Source organism: Siniperca chuatsi, linkage group LG12, assembly GCF_020085105.1.
Source record: "Siniperca chuatsi isolate FFG_IHB_CAS linkage group LG12, ASM2008510v1, whole genome shotgun sequence".
NCBI classification, from domain to species: domain Eukaryota; kingdom Metazoa; phylum Chordata; class Actinopteri; order Centrarchiformes; family Sinipercidae; genus Siniperca; species Siniperca chuatsi.
In genome coordinates this window covers 5020976-5046181 of record NC_058053.1, presented here as the reverse complement: position 1 = coordinate 5046181, position 25206 = coordinate 5020976, and the positions used below count along the sequence as shown (strand labels likewise).

At 38.2% G+C, this 25206-nt stretch overlaps 1 protein-coding gene and 1 long non-coding RNA gene across 3 annotated transcripts in view; both read left to right on the top strand.

The window, feature by feature from the left end:
• The first annotated feature begins 2150 nt into the window (after positions 1–2150).
• On the top strand, positions 2151–3087 carry LOC122885318. Its single transcript, XR_006380090.1, has 3 exons — positions 2151–2258; positions 2696–2790; positions 2877–3087. It is a non-coding gene; the product is annotated as an uncharacterized LOC122885318 (long non-coding RNA).
• An 8119-nt stretch (positions 3088–11206) lies between these two features.
• The window catches only part of slc4a3 (solute carrier family 4 member 3), a 69047-nt gene continuing 55047 nt past the window's right edge, over positions 11207–25206 (top strand). The window contains exons 1-2 of one of the 2 annotated variants that reach the window (XM_044216230.1): positions 11207–11427; positions 20166–20570. In XM_044216230.1, coding sequence (XP_044072165.1) covers positions 20517–20570 — 54 coding nt within the window. In that variant the 5' untranslated portion in view covers positions 11207–11427; positions 20166–20516. Of the gene's footprint in view, positions 11428–17110; positions 17186–20165; positions 20571–25206 lie in introns of those variants that run through there. The other variant, XM_044216232.1, reaches the window with a different exon arrangement.

Genomic DNA, 25206 nt, shown 5'->3' with positions numbered 1-25206 from the left:
TGCAACATGCCTCCTGCGTGCCTGTGCAGACACCCTTGAATGTATACAGAAGCCTTAAATCAGAATGACTTGCCTTTGCTATAGAGCTGAGTGATGGAGAAGGAAAACTAACCTCAGGCAGGTAATGTTACAAAATACCTGATAGGTGAGTAATGACAGCTCTTCAAAAAGTTATTTATTCAAACGTGTCGGGTTGTAGTTGGTACAGGTAAGGAGTGTTTGCCTGCCTCGACCCTGTCCGCAGTGATCCGTGTGTGTTTCTCTTGTCATCTTTAGCTTTTTTTTCAACTGTGAGGCATTGAAGATGTGTTGAGTTTCCTTGCCCATAATTCATGGAGTACACCTCCCTCGTCTTGTACCGACTTGTAAAGCTACAAAAAAGAGACAGAAGCTCAGCAAGTTGTTTTATCCTGTATGCAGATAAATCTGATTAATAAGTTAAAATGTAAACGTTTTCTCTCTATTTGAATTATTTCTCCTCAAATTAACTATTTCCTGGTTTAATTTCAAGCATTTACATAGTGGACCTAAGCTTCATTTTTCAAGATTGTTGCCAGTGTGACATTATTACAAGTCACAGTACGTTCTAGCAATTTAAAGTATATCTATATCTATAAATATCTATTTTTCAGCAAAATTACCTTCATTGTCCTTTTGTGATGTAAGCCAACATTTGAGTTGTGTGTTCCTGACTGAGATGAGTTCTGCTGGAATGAGTTTGGAGTGAAGCCATGTTCTTCAGTTTGCAAGCTATGTTGTGATTTGGCCACCATGCCTGCCTCAACCTCTATTAATTTTTCTTGAGAATATTCACACGTTTATGCATAACAGAATCTTGTTTATACCACATGTTGAAGGTCTGTTCATTTCTCCAAAACCCTCCCACCAATCTCGGAACCCATCGGCTATCATCTGACGACGATTTGAATGCAGATACATTTAAAAGGCTAATAAAAAGCTATTCCCTAGGGTTCCGAGGATGATGAAAAGCTAAATCGCTGTCAGACAATTGTCGATGGGTTCTGAGATTGCATTTTGGCCAATGTGTTCCCCCTCTTTTGCTCTCCACACAAACTGTTTACCTGGAAGCAACAAAGCCCACTCAAATGTGATAGGTCAATACTACTCGGACTACAAACAGAAACCAGAATGCTTCAGATACCAAAATCTTATCCCTTACCTACAGATTCTGCATATGTCTCTGTTATCTGTTAATAGAGATTACCCTCTACCCCACTAAGCCCAAGAAATGATAATAATAAACATTATATACAGATGGGTATCTTACCAACCCAATCATCATACAGGTTCATCCATACACATAATACATATAAGCATGCAGAGATGCATGCAACCATACACCCACAGTAATCTACACATGCACATGCACATACATATACATCTATAGATGTACAGTGTCTGCAGAAAAAAATAATCATTTTTGCATGTGCACATGCATGCTTGCATGTATGTGTGCATGTACAGCAGAAAAAGCCCCTGTCCATTTTGTCCTCTTCAATCCCAAAATGTGTATGAAATGATAAGACATGTAGAATATTTCCATTGGATGGAATGGTGTAGCCATAAAAAAACATCACAGCATCCATACACTTAGTACTGTATATGACAAAAAGCAAAATTCATGCTCTCAATTTGTCATAGTTTGGGGTTTGTCCTCTCCTCGTGTGTCTTGTGGTTTTACTTCCTGTCTTTGTTTGCTTTACCTCCAGTTTAGACTGTTGGGCCCACCTTGATTGATTGCACCTGTGTCTCATTGTCTCCCCTACCTAAGTGTATTTAGTCCGTGTTTTTTCCTTTGTTTATTGTCGGTTCTTTGTCCTTGTCATGTGCATTTTTGGTTGTACTTTGTCCCTTTGTCAAGCATCCCGGTATTTCTTATCTGTGAGTTCTGTTGAGTTGATTGTTTGTTCCCTTGGACCTTGCCTGGAATATGGACTTTTGAACTTTGCTTGCTCCCTGTCGGATTTGTGACCTGAAACCCATTTAGGCCTTTATTCTTTATTAAATCATTGCATTTTACCAGCCTGCCTCCATTGCCTGCATTTGGGTCCTATTCCTTGTGTTCCCTGCTCCCTTGCGTGACAACCACACTACACAATTAGATTATCAGTGACATCAGAGAGTATTTAATCTTGGTCAGTCCAGATTCCTCTCAACAGAGTGCACTGACATTCTTTGGGACACAGTTTGTTTGAGGATTTCTCTCCTAAATCCAGACTTTAATTTGGACAAATAAGGTAAGGTCAAATTTGTAGAATATCCCTCTCTTTTGTAGCTAATTTTATGGCTATATGTATACATAAGAAGAGGGGCCTGGTGTGTGCACATCCAGGCAAAAATATTCAGGTGCAAGACAAAAAATATATAACTGCAGCGCACAAAGGAGAAAGGTCTGCACACTGTTGGGCTCCAAATAAATACTTTAATTCTCTTTTCAGGGCAACGATTCGATCTATAAGACCGTTCGAAGGGTATGTTTACATAAAAAACAGTATGGTACAACTTGTACATTCAGTACTTCGTACTACTTTGGATTTTGGTGCCATGCGATTGGTGCACTATGGCTCAAATACTGTACATCACAACACAGGAATTAACAAATAATTTGTGGTTTACAAGATCAACAACTGGCCAAGTGGCTATCACACTGGAAAAATTATTTTTGCTTCTTCAGGCTTGTTTGATATGTGCACCTCGTTATGTCCGAAGGCAGCCTCTCCATTTAGATGTCCACTGTTCCCCTAATCTGCTTTTCTTGGGTCTCGACATGTAAGTAATACAAATTTCCATGCCTTCAATATGTACACCTGGAGTTTTTTCAAGATGAATTATATTTCAATGTTTCTGTTTTACAGGCACAGTGGACAAGTCACCTTCAAACACCTTTATATGCTTTTTTTGTGTGTTCTTCCCTTCAAAATACAACAGCTGGGTTGTGTTATTCCACTACAATCTGCCAGTAATACTGTATCTCTAAACTGACAAACTCCATTGTTTTTTTCTCAGTTACTTGCAACGCTTGACTATTTCTTCACTCTTTCATCAGAAACAATTTTTTGTATGAAAAATGCACAAGTTATGCTACTGCTTTTTTTTATAACCCAGTGACTGCCTTCAGACATGTTTTTGAGTTAAAGTATGAATACAGATCATATTTCAACTCATGCACTAATGTTTTTTAATTTTTTTAATGTGCTTTGAGTTTGCGCTGTGAAAGCTTTTGAAAAAACATTGAGAATTCACACGTGCTGGGAATGAGGGGCCAAGAGAGAGTGAAGAAGGAAGCCCCCTATCCAAGATGAATGCTTGATGATGACCTCAGTGCTCAGATCTGTTCACCACATCAGACTGGAAAGACTGAGCTAATTATCATTGTTTCCTGGAGATGCAAGGGCCCAGGCTGGACTCCCCCAGTCTGGTGAAGGTTTACCCCCTATAAAGTGGAGTTTAACTGCCGGAGTGAGTGATAGTACAAAGGCATAGTGGGTGAAAATGTAGCAGTACTACAGCAACATGTGCTGCTGGAGTGTTTAGGGTTAGTGTGGGGTGTGTGCTGCATGTGTAAAGTCCATTTTAGGAGCATAGCAGCACAAAACAGTGATGCCAAGAAAATGTTCTCGAAACTGCCCCTATCTTTGTTCTTTTTCTTTTTCTTTTCAGCACTAGCACTTCCTAAGATTGACATGACAATATAAGTTCTTCTGAGACTCCACTATTTCCAGTGTTTGGTGGCTGCAAGATAGGCTAGTAATTCAACTCCTTGTTTAGCCTTTTTTTGCCAGAGCAGATATATGAGCCTGTGCGACACCGTGATCATCATCATTTGGATGGGGTGTAGTTTGACACTGTTTACACAGTTCCTCTCTGGCAGCAGGCCATGTTTTCCTCTTTGTAGATGTGTCTGGGTTTGTGTTTATGCAGGAGTTGGGTCTTTATACTGCCATCCCAATAAAAACTGTCAAAATCCAGCAGACACCTTGATGTATGGCTCACATGTGGGGAAAAAGTTGCACTTTAAAGTAGCATTCAGCGTTTGTCATCAATGTCCCCTACAATTTGGGTTCACTCATAAAATATACTGAGGTCAACAAATGTTTCTTATTAAGCTTGGACTTACATAAGTAGATACATTAAAGATATAATGAACAATTTAAAGGATCATATAAATGTTAGGTGTCTCAATTATAAAAAAGTAAGCATTTCAACTATATGGAGCCCCAAAACCGACAAAAGGCAGCAGAAGGTATTCAGACAAGCCAAAAATATAATTGATTAAATCAATAAATAAAACTTTTAGTTGAATAATCAAAATGGAGTGTAAAAACAAATATAAAGCTTTATACTTTTCTTTAACCCCCAACTAGTTAATAAAAAATAAAGTTTATTTTTTATTTTGTTCCTTTACCACTATCAGTCAGTTGAGAAAAGAAATTAAAACTTAGGCTAATTTTAACTTTTATTTTCCTATTTTTATGATTTGGCACACATTTAATCATTTATCTATCCCCTTTTTCCCCCACGCAACATTTCCCATTTTCCTCCTCCTAAACACACTGAGCACCAGCCTTTTCAACTAGCTATAGCTTCAGCTCATAAACACCAGCCACTGCCAATATTGTTATTCATCTATATACTGCATACTGTTGTAGCGTAACTGTATAAACAAGCCAAAGCCGGCAAGCTAATGCTAGCAAAGATAGCTGTCTAATGCTGTGTAGAAGTTTAGTTTGTTTGACATTATTGGTAATTAGACATTAAAACACACATCTACAAAAGGCAACTTTCCATTGTGGTCCTTAAAGATGACACAAGACATACTGTACTGGAGGATGAAGATAATGTTATGAAGATAGAAGCATGTGTCTGTCAACTAGCTAGCTATCTTCATTAGTTCTAGCTAGCCCATTAAAATGCTTTAGCTACAGTGACACTACAGCAGACAAAAAGAGAGAATAGTAGCTACAAAGGAGCTGAAAAACAAAAAGAGGCGGTAAATAGTAAATTGGAGAGTAAAATAAATTATGGTTTCAATTGGTATTTTAACAACTGATTGGTAAAGGAAACAAACAGCTTTAGCCCAATATATATATATATATATATATATATATATATATATATATATATATATATATTTTTTTTTTTTTTTAACATATTTAAGTATTTAACTTAATACAGTTAATTAATGATGTATTTAGGTACAGTATATATTTAACTACATTTTGTCAGTTTTGGTGCTCCATATATCAAACTGTATTTATACAAATTGTTAACAGCTTCATAAAACATGCAAAAGTCATGTGGTCTGTATTTGTTTGCATTCAGCAGTGGTGCTGTGCAGTGAATTGGATCGTTCAGGAATCCTGTCTGCACAGGGAATTTTAAGTATTTGTGTTGGTGATCTGGGTAATTTTTTTGTCACTAACAACACATCTTCCTAAAACAGTTTGCAACAGAAAAGAAGAAACGGAGGAAATAAGAATTAAGATAGCCTATATGCTTTGTTTTATGACTTCTGAGAAACTCTCCAGAGGGAAATGTGGGGTTTCACATGATTATAGGAGTTACGCTAATAACTTAGGTATACGATTCAACAGAGGACTCAGTTGTTCTGTTGTTAGCCTTATCAAACCCTTTGGGTCTTTGTGGGAGCTGAGGCAACACAGATGTTGTTTGCTAAGTCGTAAGCCGGGTTACGGCTCTTCTACTGTTCTACTCTCTGCATTGTGTGGCTCACCACAGCATTCCCCTTTACTTCTCAGAGTAAGCCTGCCCTCTGCCTGTTGTGGGTTGTGTCCTTATTGTCATAAAGCTTCTTCTTCACTTAGTTTTTTTCTGTGATTTGGTTTGATTTAATGATTTTATTTTTACCCACAAAGATCTTGTCTGTTTTCTTTTCTAACTTAAGATCAGAGTCTAATACACTCTAGACACTTTTCTTTCATGATACTTTGGACTCGCATGCTAGATCACAATTCATCTTCAACTGTTGGACTGTGCCTTTAAGATGTTCAGCTCTGTTGAACCAGGCTCCCAAGGGGCATGCTTTTCATCATCTGCACATTTGCAGGCTCAATCCTGCCAACTTCCTTTCAAAATGTCTGCTTTGGCTTCACCATTTTCCAGCACAGGCATGTACTGGCATTAATCTCGCCAAATCATCATTTACAATTCATTTAAATGGCAGAGCATTGTGCTCTCAAAGGAAATATATTACTTAATACTTTATTTTGAATTAATAAAGAGTTCATACCCAAAATGAAATGAATTGTACCAATTAGTAGAAAAAATGAAAATGTCTTAATGCCATTATTTACAAGAGAGCAATATATAATAATCCATGTTACTACTGGCCTCAAACCAACCACCTGTATCAGGCTCGAAACCCTGCCAATAATGAATGATTAGTGTAATGAGTGTGATGTTACACATCAGAACCTCATTAATATGTCAAACCTTCTAATGAACCATCTTCCTGGTGATTGAACACAGTGTGGACACGTTTGCCTGGCAACGTACAACACTTGAACACTGCTCTTAAACTTTCCTTGTTGCTAATCCTAACGGCCAGATGAGAAGCAATGACACCTAAAAATGCACTTTGGCAGTTGGCATAGAGAGTAGTGGAAGAGCGAGCTGTGACTTGCTTATCAGACAGGAAATCTGTAAAAATAAATAAATAAATAAATAATTAACTGACTCCATCAAATTCCAAAGGAAGCAGGGACGTCTGAGATAGAGGAACTAACTCATTTTATATGAGATTATAACCACTGAAGAAGCTGTTTCATGACATTGCTATTTGAAGAGCTATCTCTCATTGATGGTCATTTTTTAAAGATTCCCTTCTGATACACTGACACGCAGAACATATTTGTTCTGCTGTTTTTATTTGCCACAGTTTTTATTTCAGTTTATCCACCCTAAACACATGTTGCATTTCCAGTGGTTGAATGTAACTAAATACATTTACTCAAGTACTGTTTAAGTCCAATTTTGAGCTACTTTTACTTTCCTTTTAATGCTTTTAAAGAGTGAAATATTGTACTTGTTGCATTGCTACTTTCAGTTAATCTGAATACATCTTCTGCGACTGTGCATTTCATTCATCATTTAAACCACCCGGTACTGTACTGTTTCTAGATTGCAATAACGAATGTTTAGAGTGCTCTCAACGTTGAAGTGATTTTTATATCATTTTCATTATGGCAAACTTTGATTGATTTTTAGGGTATCACTTTAATTTGTTAAACTCAATCATTGTTTTAGCTTACCTGTTAACAAAGACATTAGCAGACAGTTACCTATTTACATATTCAGCAGAGCCACAGCAACATTAGCATTAATTTCAGTCGTGTTTCTGGCCACTTGGCTCTCCTATTAGCCTTGTTTTGATTACCACAGGCTCCTGAAGTAAATATCCGGCTCTTGAGCTGCTAAATGCTCCACTATGTTCACCAGCTAGTCACTAACATTATCTGTCTGCCATTTGGTGCTGGCCAGGTAATGTCTAGTGGGTTTGTCATTGAGCTTTTTCAGTGAAAACAGCTGCTTGCTACATCTGGAAACGATGCTGATCAGAGCAGAGTTGTGGGCCAGAAAACCAAAATAATGATCTAAAATCCAGAGGGGATTTTGGTGATAATTCTCTGTGGGTTTGTCACAATGAGTGACCCCTTTCACATTACATTTGATCCATTGTTGATATGAAAATATTGATTGGCGCAGCTTTAAATAAACAAATGGAAAAGACAAAACTCTGGGCAAATGTAAAGCGGCTGCTGGATTGTAGCAGTACTTTAGAGTTCAACAGGAGGACTGAGTTGTCACTGAATCTGTCAGAAGAAAAAAGGTGTTTGAACAAAGTGAAATAAATGGCTGGTGGTCTTGAATTATTTCTCTTTGCGAGACCTGTAATCACTCGACAAACGCCTTGTCCTTGGGCCTCAAAGTTTGAGCCTCAGGTACTGACGGAGCCAAATGAAACATCCTGTAAGACCACCTGAGGAAGTCTGTCTGTCAAGTGATTACACACTCTATAAGTTCATTAAATGTGCTGTGAGAAGGGTCTGTTTCTACTGCATGTGCATTCAGCATTTTGCACAGCTGACTCAGTTCCACAACTCTTAAGAAACAACTGAGCTCCACTTTTAACTGTTCCTTCTTTGGCTCTGAATCCGGCCCTCTGCTTTCATGTTTGACGCTGTCACAATATTCAGATGGCATTCATCTTGTTAAACTGGTGTTGGGGCAGGGGAGGGTGAAATCATCTTCATCTTCAAATTGAAAGGAAATCACAGCAGGAAACCTGTCACACAATAAGTGACATCCCTGCTTCCATGGGAACGGAACGTTATAAGTCCTCTCTCTCTCTCTTTAACTAATAACGGCAGTGGAAAATGTTCCATCTGGTTGATCCTCCAACTGTGAAACGTCTGTCTTTTAAACATCTTTCAACTTTAAACTTTAACAGGGTTTCCTGACACCGTTATACAGTCTGTCATATAATCTGTCTTCCTATCTTGACAGGATATTGTGTGGCAACCTCTTGCCATAAACTAATCTGAAGAATAATGCAAAACATTTTTTGTCATCTATTTTGATAAAATGTAAAAATGCATTCATACTTGTTCTCCTTTACCTGGGAGGCTTTGCTCTTCCTATTCCTATAGGAATTCATATGGTGTTTCCTTTTGTTTCCCATCATAAGCATTTAAGCAGCTGTTTAGTAATTATGCTGATACACTCACACACAAGTGACTCTTAAAATATGTAGTTTTTTATATTTGAAGTTAGAGCACCCTCTAGTGGAGCAAACCCATATTGCATATTGGCACATCTGTAGTTCCATGCATGACCGTTCAGATTGTGTTTCAATGCATTTATCTTAACTATGCCTCACAAAATGTATTTAAAAGTTGTATGCTTGGTATATTAGGTGTGTATTTATTTTTAGCACAACTTCCTGTTGTTGGGATGGTTAAATATGATAATCGAGAATCACAGGGAGAAAAAGAATTGTTTGTCTGTCTGGCAAAGCCTGACAAAGGTCAGAACATTGACATATTGAAACGTTGCTTTAGTAAATTTAGTGAGAGCTATCAATACTATTTCTGTTTTACATTTGTGATTCAGCGTCTGAAAAGGTTTGTGTGCATGTGCAGACTTTCCTATATTACAAATCACACTGGCACTGACATTGACAGTAAACTGACACATGGTTGATGATCTGCCACTTTAAGACTTTCCCAGTGTTGTCTTAGCTGCCAGCTGTATCTGTATAACTTAGCGTTTGCACGCAGTTGTACAGTTTAATATAACTGTGCAGCTGTTATTTTCTGGTCTCCTTTATATAAACTTCACAAGCAATACATCACCTCCAAAAGATAGCAAAGATGTCACTCTAAAGAATATTTTACCTAGTCCAGTCAGACCGCGTCTTGCAAGTTTATACCACCTGACAAACATCAAACTGACTGTGGGCAGCTGTCTTTTTCAGTTGGGACAATCTAACAAATGTAATTGTGACTGGTTGTGCTGGATAAAGACACACTGTGTGTCATGTCTGAACAGAAAGAACTCAGACCCCAAGAATTCAGGCGAAACATGCGGTCAAAAAATACAGAACACGGCAGACTTGAACACACTCTCACCAATGTGAGTATGAATTTGTCTTCTGGTTTTGCCAGTTTATTGTAAGCCACAAGGTTAGCTAAGACTTTGGTTACTAGCCATACATTTAAAGCCACAGTTGGATTTTTTACATTTATTGTTTATCATTTAATGAATTAAACCTTTGAGTAGCTCATGATTTTGAGTTTTCCTTTTCCTTTTGTTAGTATTGGAAGAGAATCCACTCCAAGCGTACAGTATATACTTTAATTTAACTGAATGTTGTGTTATTTTATTATTTTATAAATACATCATTAAAAGACTATTTTTCATGTAACTGGGAAATTATAGTGGACATTCACATGCGTTTTACATGGTGAGATAAGCAGAAAATGTCTTTGTGTGTTTCTGCAGGTGCTCCATGAAAAGCATTCAGTATACAGGTTTCTGGTACAACAAATAATAGCTGTACAGTGAGAGGGGACGCAGCTCAGTACCACTGTTATATACTGAGTGTTTCAGTGTTCTTCTGAGCACCACAACAGCAAGCTCAACACACTATCACAAATACTGCTGTGGCTGGATTTATCCTACACGGACAGTGTGAATTGTAATAGAGGCCATTTGGTGACTACTTTGGAGAGAATTTGGTTTGTGAGAGAGTGGGTGGGAAAGGCAACTGACTGCACATTTGAAGATTGCCGTGACTTTCAGAGCAGGAGGTTTGATTGTTTTGAAGCTGCACATCCCACTGTAGACTCCGAGTGTTTCACGCTCAGACAGGATTTGTTCAATTTAATGAATATTTTCCTCCTCATCCAACAGAAATGTTAGTGAGTTTGGCAGCTGTGGAGAGCCAAAGGGTTCAGTACTGTCACAATGTCTGGCTTCAACAGAAAGAAATTATGCACACAATAAGCATACGCAGTTTAATAATCAATTACAGCCAAAGGTTAAATTAAAAACATATGACCTGCAACCAACCACTCCTGCCCCCCCCAACCCGAGGTTTATAATGTGTCAGTCTATGTTTGGTAATTTCATTAATCCCTCATTTATTTAGGAATATGGAAGAACAATATGAACTGAGAGGGTTTTTTTTCTTTATTAAAAGGTAGACAGACGTAACAGGAAATGAGGGGATAAAGAGTGGAGGAACTGAACTGGGAACCTGCGAACACAGTAGACGGTACAGTACATGTCTTAACCATGAGCCCATACCCCAACACCCCACGTGAAAGCTTTTAAAACTGGATTACAGTACTTACTACAGTATACTTACAGTAGAAAAAGAAGTGGGCAGCCTGTTAAGTCTGCATGTATTAGCCTACCCCTCACTGCACCACAGCATGGTACATATACTGCACCCTTTAGACTTGTTTACTATAAAAGTATCATTTCACTGTTGCAAATACTATACTACTACTACCTCTACTGCTTCCTATATTACAACTACTACTCCTACACACAATAATAATAATAATAATAGTGATGATGATGATGAGAGTATCTTAATATATTACCTACCTACCTTCTTAAGACAAACCACAAACTGTTTAGACAGCATGCTGCTGTTGTCCATCATCCATCCATCAGTGCCTTCAGATAGGCAGGTTGTCCTCCAGAGTCACGTGGCCATGCTGAGCATCCTTTGCAGATCCAGCAGGCTGTGTGGCGTGTCTTCACTGGGTTACGGTATGGACCAGTACTGCTGCTGCTGCTGCTGCTGCCGTGTTTAGTCGCAGCATCTCTTGCTTCTAGTTTTTCTGCATTCTGGACTGCTCTCCGAAATCGCAGGTAAAGCGACGACTGCGGTGGTTTGCAAATGCAAATGTTGTAGCATTGACTTTTGAGTGGGCAACTGCGCACTGGCATCAAAATGATGCTGAGTCGCTATCTGGGTACTTGCTATGCTACAAAGACATGTGTGCGCCTGAGCAAAGGGGATGACTTGCTAACGTTATAGAATTGAGGTTTTGCTCAGACTGAGATATGCAACCTAGTAAACCAATGCCAAAGACTCTGTCCCTGCAGGTATAGTGTTGCCTTTGGGCGCAGGGCTGCACTGTGAGGCAGAGACGTCTTCATTGTGTGCAGGTAGCGCAGCACCGCTCCGCAGGCGGGGGCTCTCTGACTGGAGTATGTTGACAGTCGTTGTTGTGCTGCAGCGTTTCGCGTGTAGGCTACAATACAATACAATACAATACAATATACTGCCTTCTTGCTCTAAACAGATCAGAAGCTCTGTTTGTCATGTGTGAGCCGTGTGAAGTAGTCTGAGATTCAAGCTGAAACAGAAGCTGGAGGTGGAATAGGTCACATAGTAATGACTCAGCAACAGCCGTCTGCTGAGGAGAGTAAACTAATGGTGCTTGGCAGGGTTTCCAAAAAATGAAGGGTTAAAGCAGCTGGCTGTTTAGTGTTGTGGACACCAGTGGCTGTGGTAACATGACACCTTTCAGCTTCAATGTTTTATAAATAAGGAGTTTCAGAATTGAGTCCAAGTATTGATTATTGTCCCATTTATGTCTGAGCAAGAAGAAGCAGAGAGTGGGATTTCAAAAGCTGAGTACTCTACAGTATGTCCTCCAGCGGGGTTATTCTTATATACAAACTGAAGGGGTAAACTAAGACGCCAGATCTTTAGGCTACTGCATCTTTCAACAGATTTGATCCCATCTCTTTTTGCATTTTACATGCAATAATAACATGTCTCATTTTACATAACACAAACTCTTTGCACTTAAGATAAAACTTGATGATTGACTTTAAGTGACTAAAGGGTCACTTACCTCTAGTGGGATCTTACCATGCAGACACATAGCTTTTTATTGTCCAGGCTCATCTGTCTCTGAGATTTCTTCCTCCACCCCAATACAATGACGTAAATTGAATTTTGTGTACGGTACTCACACCGTTGACATCTGAACACTTAACGTTACTAATTACTAAATACTCAGCAGCAAAAGTAGTTATATTACTCTCCTTTCCTTACTCAGCAAAGCTCCGTCCAACTGCCTTTAAACAGCTCCAAAGCCTCCACACACCACATATTCTGCCTTTTAACTCGAGTAGAAAAGGAAAAAGAGACGTTTTAGTTTAAGCAGCCTGCTTGCAGTTCACAGGCATTTACTGACCATCGGCAGCTAGCTTAACGTTAGCCCCAGCTACGTTAGCCCCAGCTACCTTAACGTTAGCCCCAGCTAGCTTAACGTTAGCCCCAGCTAGCTTAACGTTAGCCCCAGTGACTGCACGCAGCAGGCCTCGCAATGAAGCTGTGGGGTTCAAACACCCTCAAAGTCCCAACAAAACCAGCTGATGTCTGAATGTAGGCTATCAGTAGCTAACATTAGCAAGCTTGCTAAGAACCCACAGCTGTGGTATATGGTAATTTTGACCTGGTGGTGGCGCCAGATGGAATTTTATGGGATTTAAAATTTATCCTGAGGGGAACGTGAATGTGTGTACCAAAGTTCATGACAATGGATCGAATAGTTATCAAGACATTTTACTCATAGCAACTCTTCCAATAGGCTAGTTCAGACCAAAATGCGTGACTAAAAATTCAACAGTAATTTGTTTTTCCAGAGAGATGTCTTTTGTAAAAAGTAGTTTTAATGCGAACTCTTCACAGCGACATCTGTGGATCATTCAGAGTCACTAGGACATATTTTCTGGAAGGACATTACTGTTGATTTTTTCAAAATGTTATTTTTCAGTGTTGTCGCGCTAACGTTACTAACAGAATTGCATTCACCTTAGTTGTACTGGTGTGACAGATACTGTATCTCAAAGCCTGTGCAAAACTGTTGCAGGGCTACATCCCTACTTTTTTGTAATTAGGGTGAACTGAGCCTGTAATATTTTTACATTTTTATTTATATTTGTATTGTCAGGCTTTTCTGTGTTTGGATTAAATCAATTAAAAACAATTGACCGACAGATCTTTGGTTTGAGTCCCATCAAATCAGATTTCATCACCTCTGTTGTCTGACAAAATGAATATACATGACTGATCAATATGGTGATACAACCATTTTTGTTTATTGCCTGTATGCTTTGGCTTTGGCCTTGAAGCTTATTTTACTGTTGCACTTGTCTTCAACATCTTAGTGTTGAAGTTTGAAGCCTGTGTAGAACTGTGAGCCACTGTGTCTCTGAGTTTGCTGCCCACTTGTCTCTAAATATAGATCTATACATCAAGAAGTAGCTCACGGCTGTGTCTGGAGTGGCTTGATCTGGCCTGGAGTGAGGGGAGTGGTTGTTACCGGGCAAAGACCTGTGAATGACAGGAGAGCAGAATACTATGATTGCATTGTGTTTTCAGAAGCATGCAATGGCCTGCACAGATGACATTTTGGCAGTGCTGCCTGTTAGTTGATTCAAGCTGTGCATATACTGTATGCAAGGCAACATTAGGTACTCAGCAATATTAGTGGTGCTACTGACTGATATGTGTGGTTTAACAGGTTAACTGTGGTTTGCAGTAGCTCGTGATCTTACACTCTCCCTCTGCACTCTATGTGAAGTCGTGTCCATGTTTGTCAGTATGTACTGTGAAACTCTGCAAGATGTCTCAGCGCTGATGCCAGGAATCATTCTTGTTCAGTTTTCGATCAAAGCTAATCACTCTGGTTCTTCAGTGCCATGATGATTTACCGTTTGCAAAGATTAACATAGCAGATTTTTGGTGACAACATCCTAATACACATACCTGAGGGTGTGCCATCCTACCTGTGTTCTCAGTAAGCACCAGCTAGCAGCTGTTTGGTAAATACTGAATAATCATTCAATCAATCAAACTACAATTGGGGACAACATTTTCTCAAATTCTGGCAGGTTTCAATATTTACTTAAGAAAACTGCGGTTCCAGCTATGCACGGGACAAATGTCCAGGCCACGATATTATCCTGATCAAAATGTGCTTAAAACTCTTAAAATGGCACTAAAACACACTGGCATCACTTCACCTTACATATTGTTAAGAAACAAATATTTTTATTGCATCACAGATAGGACACATCTTTTTAGTGAGCATCCTTTTTAATGAAAAACAAACAAACAATCTTAAATAAGGTAATCATGAATCATAAGGCCCCCTTGCATAAATAAAGGATAAATATATAATAGAAACATTGTGTTCTTTCTTACATGATAATACCTCATCTCTACCATGATGTAAAATGGTACAGACAACAATTTCATCACTTGCAGCAGTATATATAATTTACCCCAGACTTCAGAAATACAGGAATTGTCCTTTAACAAAAATAAAGACCAACTGGCATTGAATTTGGGTTTTTCAAGTCACTCTTGTGAGGATATTCACGATTATCCCAATAATGGAAATTTACCACGATCAACTTAGCTTGAGTGTTTTTTATAAAATCGTATATCGTCCCATCCCTAGAATGAATACATGAACATGAACTTGGTGTGTTTGTTTACACTGGGTGGCAGGTGTGTGAGCAGCCACAGTCTCCTGCTGAGGTGCAGGGCAACAAAATAAGAATGAGATGGAATATAATTTAAAAAAAAAACAGGGAATGGAATAAATGAAAAGAAAATAGATTTACTACTTGAGACATTTTATAGCATCATTTTATATATAAGGATAATTTAAATATAAGTTTGAGTAAGTGCTTTATGTTTTTCAATGCATCCGGTTATTAACCTGTTCTATTTAATCATAGAGAAAGTGTATTACTCTAAACTAAATCTTTAAAGAAATGCTATCCAAACAGTAGATGCATTGGGATCAAGGCCACAGGGCAGATATGAGTTTGGCATCTGTAGCCTCATTTGTAAAGTGCTGCACCAAAGCACAGTGCCATTAGGCACACCCCATTGTGGTTACCTTAATTAAACAATATGCAACAAACAGCAGGCTGCTGGTGTAGCAAGCACACAAACATCTGTGCTTCTGTGCACATCAAACTGTTCACCCTCCTCTTTCTCTCTTTCACACTTTCCCTCTGTGTCTGTCTCTCTCAGGTTTTTTTTTTTCTTTTGGCTTCTGATATGATGTGATACAGCAGAACTATGACTGCAGTTATTTTTGTTACATTTCATGGAGTAAGTCAAGATGTACGTTATCTTAAAAGAACGGAAAACTTACCTCTGGACAGTTATGTAAACAGGTTCATTAGTGCTAATAGATGCAATCATATAAATGGCTTGAAGAAACTATTGTTCATTGGCAGTAGTGGTATTACTGAGATGTTAATAGTTTCAACTGAAAAAGAATCTGCAACTATTTTAATAATGAATTCATTATTTTAGTCATTTTTTTAAGCAAAAACTTCTTCTAAGCTTCTAAGTTTAATAATAAACTAAATATCTTTAGGTTTTTGACAGTTGGTTGACAAAACAAGACATTGGATGACATTACGTTGGGCTTTGTGACATTATAACCATTAATAAATTAATCAAGAAAACAATCGGCAGATGAATTGATAATGGAAGTAATCATTAGGTATAGCCCTACAAGGTAACTAGCAAAACTAATAGGTTTTCTTTAATGTAAAGTACTGTAAAATAGAAATACTCAGTTAAAGTTCAAGCACATAAATATAGGTTACTTTCACCCCAGTTAATTGACTAATTGTTTCAGTGCTAATTCTATTGCATCATTCTGCTACTTTATTTTTTCATTTCCACCTTCATAACTGCTGCTGGCAATGACATATTTAATTCAAAGCTCTTGAAAAAAGGTTTTTTCATTGCTGACATGTTCAAGGCAGCTGCCTTTCAATTCTGCATGTAGGAAAAACCCTGAAAGAGGGTATTTATGAAGTCAATTGCTTGTTGAGTTCACACAGTAATCTGATCATATGTCTGACTATAAACACATCTTTCTGGATTTCATATCTACCAAACTAGTTGCATTCAAGTGTGATAATCTCAAGAACAACAATCACATTATTTAGCCATCCGTTATATAATCATTGTGTCGTCATATGTAATGTCTTTGTTTGTTGTTATGCTCGCTCCGTTTTTTTTTTGGTTTTTTTTTACAGAAAAAGTCAAATTTGTGCTCACCACATATTTAATATTTTTATAACATGGCTATTCCCTCACCAGTAATATCTTTAGTGTTAAGTGTTTCTTGGCAGTTGAAGTTGGGCATCAGGTGGTGAGCGCGCTTGACCTCTCGTCCACACATGGCCGAGCATTTGGGCCAGTTTTTCTTTTCTGCAATGAAATATGTGGTTGATTATTTTAAGGGGGGGTCTGTCCTGACTCACCCTCATCATTTAGATTGTAGCCCTGTCATTCACCAGAGGTTTTGTTTTCCTTTTTTGTGTGTCTGCATTCCTCAGCTGCTCCCCACCACAACACTATCAGTGTCTGTCACTTATGTATGTCAGCGTCCCCTTCACACATTCAAAGGGCGAGCCGTTCAGCGCGCTCTGATTACACAGCTGGTATGAAGGGGGTGGGACATTTGATATGATTGTAGCAGTGAGTTGTGAGCAGCTTTGGCCAAGGTGACTATACACTCCACCGGTGGCCAATCAGGATGACACACTGGCCCTTCAAGCACAATAGAAGGTAGGAAGGAACATGTGTATGGAGGTATATTTTCCCATAGCACATTTAAACAGCACAAATACTGCTGTCTTTATTGAAAAGGTGTTGGGAGATGCTCAGAATGGATTATTCCATGGTCCATGTAGTGTTAGGTGCATGTGCAGGCTGTTTATTGAGCTGTCAATGCAGAGATTATTTGCTTTGAAATACATATTAACTAGTACGATTCTGCAGTATTCAAATCTGCAAATTCTTAATTTAACCTACAAATGAGATGTGCATGCATGATGCATTGATGGACTGCATAATAATAAAACACTCAACTCTGGTTTCTTCTGCAACTTAATCACGAATGCCAACACAGAAGCACAATTGGATTTTACACAAGATAAAGCAACAAGTTGGAACCTTGTTGCTTTATCTGCTTTTTGTAAAAAAACAAAAACAACAACAACAACAACAACCTTGAAATAAAAGATTTCAGTGTGGTGATGATTAAAAACTCCAACTCTAAGGAGTTCTTGGAGATGCTGCACAGTGTAATAATGCCATATTGTGCACAATAATTGCATAAGGGCTCAAGCGATAACTCCAAGCTGTTCTGCATCTCAACAACGTACTTTTATTTGTGCAGCGCCTTGTGCATAATGTAAGCTATGAGCCAGCTGCAAATGTCTCAGAGGGAGCAAATGAGTCAGCTGAACAAAACTGAGACAGGTGTAGAGCCTTTTAGTGTGACAGTGGGAAAACAGCAGCACCAAACAGAGTGGGTCACTTGGGATGTATTGGCTATATTCCATACATTTCCACAATGTCCACAGTATCTAATATTCACAGTGTATGCTTGATTCAGCACTGTTCTAACATAATAATCAGCCATGTAAAAGCCTTCTCAAAAACTTCACAAACCCCACTCTTCACTATATACTTGTCGATTATTAACCAAAAGTGATATAATTAACTGAACAATACAACAATATGAAAGTACAAAAATACAAAGACTAAATCTTTACTGGAGTAAAGGACAGTGGAAAATGAAACTTGTCTGGCTTGCCCTCTCACACTGCCCAGAATAATTACAGACCAACAATCCTTGGCATGTTTACAGGGATGAGAGGCACCTGTTTTCCTCCATGTTAAAAACTAAAATAATCAGCGGTGTCTATTTTGGCAACCTCAGGATAATTAAGTGGTCCCATGGTGCCTTCTCTTGTTTGTTTACACATGTGTCCCAGTGGTTTTCAAATCAGACTGATAAGTGAGTTAAGTTAAAGGCCTGTAGCAGGATATGTTACTGGCAAATAAAAGAGTTAAAGACATGGCATTTTTTAGAGAAAGGTATATTTTTTCTTCAGGGCAATAACAACTTACACATGTCTTTGCAATCAGTCAGTCAGTCTGAAGCTAGTAAATTGCTAATTGCTATCTGGAACACTTGAATTTTTAACTGGAGTCAAACATAAAGCTGCACTAATCAATACTTTTATATTAACAATGGGTCAACTGACTGTGTGTGATGTCAAAGGGATCACTTGTTGGGATGAACCCACTGAGAATTATCACCCAACTCCACAGTTCCCCTCAGCCATTTGGAGTTTTTTTTAGCCTATTTTAGCTCATTGTTTTGGTTTCAGACAAAGTGAACAACTAGTGGGTGAACATCTCCCTGAGGAGTTGGTGGAAACCAAAACAGAGCTAAAAGGAGAGTGAATGTTGGACTCACATTTGCCAAGGTGGACAGAGACACAACTCAAAATGAATGTTAATGTTGCTCTGCGACTGCTGGATGTGTAAGCAACTGTTAACATGTTAGTAATAACAGGCCCTCCATTTGCAGCTTGTTCCATGCTCCCAAGTGGCCAAAAAGTCAAATAACGCTGCTTTAAACTGATACAATCTATAAATTACGAGGCTTGCCAAATTTTTGTCTTTCAAATACTGTTTTAATCCAGCAACAGTTTCTACTACATGATGATCCATAGACTTCTTAAAGGGACAGTTTACCCCAAAATCAAAAATATTAGCTGTAGTCCATCTAGATTGCTTTGGCGTGAGTTGCCGGGTTTTGGAGATGTCGGCCTTAGAGATGTCTGCATTTTCTGAATATAATGGGACTATATGGCACTCGGTTTGTCCCTTTAAAGGAATATTTTGAAATTTTCTGTGGCTGAGACTCCAGAATGTTACTGCGGCCAGCCAGGAAATAGTCTTTACATATTACATCATTGTATAGCAGAGAGTGGCAAGGTTTTGGCATGGGAGCCAGTTGCTGTCAGAGGTTCAGGGGTCCGTATTAGAACCCCTGACACTAAACCCTAAGCGAAGAAGTATTACAGTAGAGGTGTTGGGGAATGGCATGAAATGTTACATATTCTTAGAGGATCTCCTGTCTCAAGTAATACTGTTGAGAATGTAATGTGGCAAAATCAGTGTTATTCAGATCAGTGCATAGTGTTCACCTTTACTCCACTGAGATACATAAGTAGAAAGTCCCCAAAAATAAAGAATAAAAAGAGCAGGGTTGTGACCACAACACTCTCGCTTTGAGTCCAGACAGGGACTCTTGTTGCATGTCAACGCCCTCTCTGTTACCATGGCAGCTGAGGAAAACACCACAGGGATCATAAGAGATGAATGTATTCATTAAAAAACACAAATGCCATCATGTGGGTGGGAAGCAGCAATGAGATGCCATGCTATGTCAGAGTTAGGTGCTTGATAAATTATATGATCTAGTCGCATACTTTTGATATTACATTTGCATAAAGGTAACACACTGATTCATATTTTATTTTAATGTAATTTCACAAATTTGCTCAAAACATGCACGGCATTTTAATGGAAACATACGTGTGAGTGGGTAGGTGTATATTTCTTAGCATGCAGTGATCATTTACAGTGTTTGCAGTACATTATGTGTGCTTGGATACTGTCCAACAGTTACCCATATATTCCCTATATTAAACTAGCAATTTTATCTCTCCTATCCACTCTCCTGCAGGTTATGCCACCCCAAAGGCTTCCTGGATCCCCAACTGTGAAAGAGAAAGGCTGATCCCCATCCTCCCCCAGGTTCCTGCTGCTCTGCACCCCATCTTTCCCCCCTTTCCTCTCCTGCTTATTCCCCTCTCCCAACTGCACTAACCCTACCTGACTTAGACAGCTGACCCTGCCACCCCTGTCATCGTTTACCTCTAGGACTGTTCGTCCAGTCACATCTTCCCCCCACAAATCCTTCCCCACAGCCCAGTCTCTCTCTTAGTTTTATTCCAGCCACGCTAGCCATCTTTTCTGCAGGCCCCTGCCCTCGTTATAGAGCTATTCTTCATCCACTGGCTGCACTTCAGGCCCCATGGCTACAGGAGGTCATGCCCCAGAGATAGATGTGTTGATTAACCTACAACAGGTAAGAATTCTTTTAAGGTGTTTCTTAAAATTAGCCTTGTATGAAGAAGATATAAAATATGAAAACATAACTTACGTACACCAAAAAATATTTAAATATAACCGTATATTACTTAACCGTACCTTTCTTAGTTTCTCAATTCCTTCATCCCATTTGGAAACACCAACATGTCAAGTAGTTTTGTGCAAGTAAGTACTAATTAAACTAAATAAACAAACCACACACTCCTCTTTTGTTTAATCCAGAGCTAGTCAGTTCTGTGCTGGGGAGACTCTGTTGCCTTTTGGTCGGCAGGCCTCTCGGGAGGTTAACCATACAACCCAGTGCTTTGAATGGCATAACCTTGTAAAAAAAGCCAACAGCTTTCAGTATGATTTGAATTGCCCTAATTAGACTTGAGAGCTCTCCCATGCAACTGAGTGATTAAGAATAGTGAGTCTCTGTGGCAAGTAAGGTAACGTGGGCTCCTACAGCTGTGCTCTATGTTTTGTTGTTCTATAGAAAGTGCATTAGGGAATACATTAAATGGGAGTGTATTCCTTGTCTAGTTGTGTGTTCTTTTCAAATTCACAAAATCAGTGAACATGTGCATATAAACCAAGTGCCCCCAGTACCGGGCCAGCAGTGCATCTCACAACATATGCTATCTAAGGTCATGCTAACACGAAGCAACATATTCATGCTGCATACCTACATAACAGTTCGGCCAAAAGCTGATGCTAACCATTTTTACCTAAATGAAACACATGTCAAACAGCAAGCAACTGACTGAGTGTGTAGCAAAAAGCATTCTCTGCCTGTCTGTCTGAAAACAGCGCAATTAATATCCTTCATTTCACGCTATCGACACAAACAGCCCCTCAAATTCACACTAAGACTTGTTGGTCTGTCTGAGAGGAATCCATAGATGTGTCATACATGACTCTGGGCCTTTCCATTATGCATTTATCTGCCTGTATCGCATGGAGCTCTTACGTCATATATGAATATTGATCAATATTCATTGTGTTTACTATATTTCAATGTTTTTGGGACATTTATGTTATTTGTAACATGGCTTTATAGAAATAAATAGTGTTTTGAAGTAAAAGTCCAAATAAACAGTCAAAAAGTAAACAGTAAACATGGCCAAAACATGGAGAGTATATCTTTATAAATTGTATCATAAATGTTGTATTTTAGTGCTTTTATATCATTACATTTACAGTTACATTTGTAGACAAGCAGTAGGAGAATACATGCATTATTAGCCACTTGACCCTTGTTATGGTGGTTATATTGCCTTGAAATTTAGATTTTAAACTACGCAAGGATGACATTTTTTTTCTTTATTGCATCTCCATTAACTCTGGAATGGTAATAGAAAAAGGTTTACTTTACTTTACTTTACTACTTTACAATGTATTCATATTCTATAGCTTATTATGTATCAAAAGAGACCAGATATATGCATATAGGCCTAATGGTTGAGGAGCTATTGCTGATTCATTTTGGGTATGTTATTTAAGGCGTTTTTTCCTAGAAATAGGGCTAGGGTTTAAGAGGTTTAAAAGAATTGTTCGACAGTTTGGGTAATGCGCTTACTCGTTTTCTTGCTGTGAATTAGGTGAGAAGATCCATGCCACTCTCATGTCTGTGTGTTAACAAATAGATTTATAGCCAGAAGGCGATTAGCTTAGCTTAGCATAACAACTGGAAACAGGGGAAACAATTAGCTCTACCATTCAACATTTCTAAAGCTTACTAATTAAGACTATCGGTCTCATTTGTTTAATCCATACACAAACAGAAATATAAAAATCTGTGTGTGGTTTTACTGGGAGTTAAGAGCTTCAATTCTTTCTTGGCAAACAGTGGCTGTATGTAGTGTCTTCCCAGGGTCTGTTGTTTGTCAAGAAATAGCCTAGATACAGCACGTAACTACCCCTAAAACCATAATTTTTTTCCATTGCATCAGCTTTAGAGGTGCTGGAAAACATATTTATGAACTTTGGAGAGAACCAGGCTAGCTGTTTGCCCTGCTTCCAGTTATTATGTTAAGCTAAGCTAATTGCCTTCAGTTCCATACCTAACACACACACATGGTAGTGGTATCGATCTTCTCATCTCACTTATGGCTATAAAGCAAATACGTGTATTTTCCAAAATGTCAAACTATTCCTAAGTTCAAAAAGAACAGAAACATATGGTTATGCTGTCTTGGCTATAACAGCAAACAGGACATACTTTTTGAGCTCTGGACTGGATTCATACAGCAGGTCTATTTGCAGTATGCAAAACCACTGAATGTAAGGAAAATAATATGCTTTGTATATATCGTTTTCAGCTGGCAGTGCTGGTTTACATTGTGGGATTTAGAAGTAAGGAAAGTAAAGGAAGGTTATTAGTTCATTTTGGAAAGTGACTGCTGTCTCAAGGATATGCAAATATGGACTGCTGAGAAGTGGAGGAAAGTTTGACTTTGCAGGAGAAAAAGTACTATGCAAAAAAAGGATCTGAAGAGAGAAATCTGGACAATGAGTGTGTAGCAGATGTTACTATGTCAGCTTGTACAATGGAGTTATGCTCAGTGAGCCAGTAAAATAAGTCCTTTACAGCTATAGTACATGGCCTTTTTAGTAGGGACATTGATGCTGGCAGTGTGGCTGGAAGCTTGGAGTGAGAAAAAAGACTTTATAAGCTTATTTGACAGATAGCTATGAGAAAATGCTTTGTGCCTATGTTAACTAATATCTTAGCTCTAAAATCACTAACACTAATTTCACATTTTCGCACCAATCAGCTGCCAAATAGCTTGTTTATATAATAGCTTATAGGCCAGTGAGCAATGCCAGTGGATGAGGTAACATTCATATGCTGAAGCATAACATTTTTGTTGGATGTGGCTTTTCCTGTTTCCCAAATTGTGTATTTTCTCAGCTGGTTCTGGTATTTCAAAAAGAAATATTTGGCTGTAGCTGTTTTTTCTCAAACCCTCTGGTCAGTGCTTGTGTATCATGAATGTCAAAAAAAGGGCCTGTTTTAGTTCTTTTAAATGGAACTTTTGATATTGTTGCAATACTGTAAAACGGACAGTTTAAGCTCTGCCTAATGTAACTTAATTTAACATTAGTTTGACATTTATTGACAATAAGAATTTTTTTTTCCCCCAGATAGCAAGTGGCACAGCAAAGTTAATCCATGCGTCTTCCAATAAATATGTAGTTTTAGAAGCTTGTTGATGTACCAGGACTAGCTGGCAAACTAGCCAGCTACATGCTAGTGTTAGTCAGTTACCATACCTCTCCTTTTTTAAGTTTACAGCAAACTTAATGAATGCGTTTTTTCCAACTTAATTTTCCATCAAGTAAAACACCAAGAAATCTTGTTTATGAGATCCAAGAAATAGAGTTATTTTCAATGAAAAGGTAAGGTTAGATTTACAGTAACAGTATATGTGGAAACATGTTTATGTGAAAGAAACAAGTTAGTATCATCAGCAAAAAGCGATGGAAATATAGATGAATATGCAGTAACCAAGTCATTAATGTAGATTAGATAGAACAAAAGGGGTTCAAAAATGGACGCTTGTGGAACACCACGAGTAACTTGCACCCTATCAGAAAACCATCCATTAAAATTTACAAATTGTTTCTAATTTTCTTAGCAAAATATTATGATCCCCAGTGTCAAAAAATCAAAAAATATACTCAAAGCATATTCAGTATTGTTTAATACTGTTAAGTATAATAAGTATGAATTTTATCAACCAGCTGTATAACAGCCATGTCTGTAGAATGATTGATGCTTTGCTCTTGAAGGTGCTTAAGCATTTTATTATACACCAACCTTTCAAGTATTTTTGAAAAACATGGAAGGATAGAGATAGAGCGATGATCAGATTTAAAGAGAGGGACTTGCAATTTTGAGATCAGTGCAAATAATACCAGTTGAAAATGATTTGGTAAATACATGAATTAGAGGTTTAACTATTGAAGAAATGAATTTGGTGGCCAATGTAAACCTAATCTCTTCATGACCTGCTGCTGAGTTTCACATTTTTGAAATAATATCAATGACATCACTCCCTGTAGGAGGATCAAAACTCTGAAGGGGAGGACTTTTTTCAAATAATCATGTGGAGAACCATCAACCAGACTGATCTGAGAAAGAATTGTACCGACATTGACAAAAAAACCTATTCATAACACAGTAAACTCAATGGATTTGTGTGTGTTTTAAATTAATCAGTAAATTGTGAAGAGATAAATGGAGATGTCTTTGTTATTTAAGAGCTGTTTAATGACTTTCCATGTTTAATATAGAGGCTTCATTAAAACTTGTGAAGTATTTTTTTCTTAGCAATTCTTAGCAATTAAATGGTTACATTTATTTCTGTATCTCTTTTAAAGCTACGATAGCTTTCTCTGCACTATCAAGATGGTTTGCTAGTGGTGAACAGAGCAAATTTGGATGTCAGACTTCATCAAAGGCAAAGTAATCACAAGAGATTCTTACAGATTTACTTTGCCCCCAGGGGCGAATCCACTGATTGCAGAGATTCCATTAAAATTAATTGATTTTGCGATAAAAAGTTGCTGTTTTCATGTTGGCATGGTTATCCCTGCAAAACAGAGTAAAATTCACTTATCTGGAA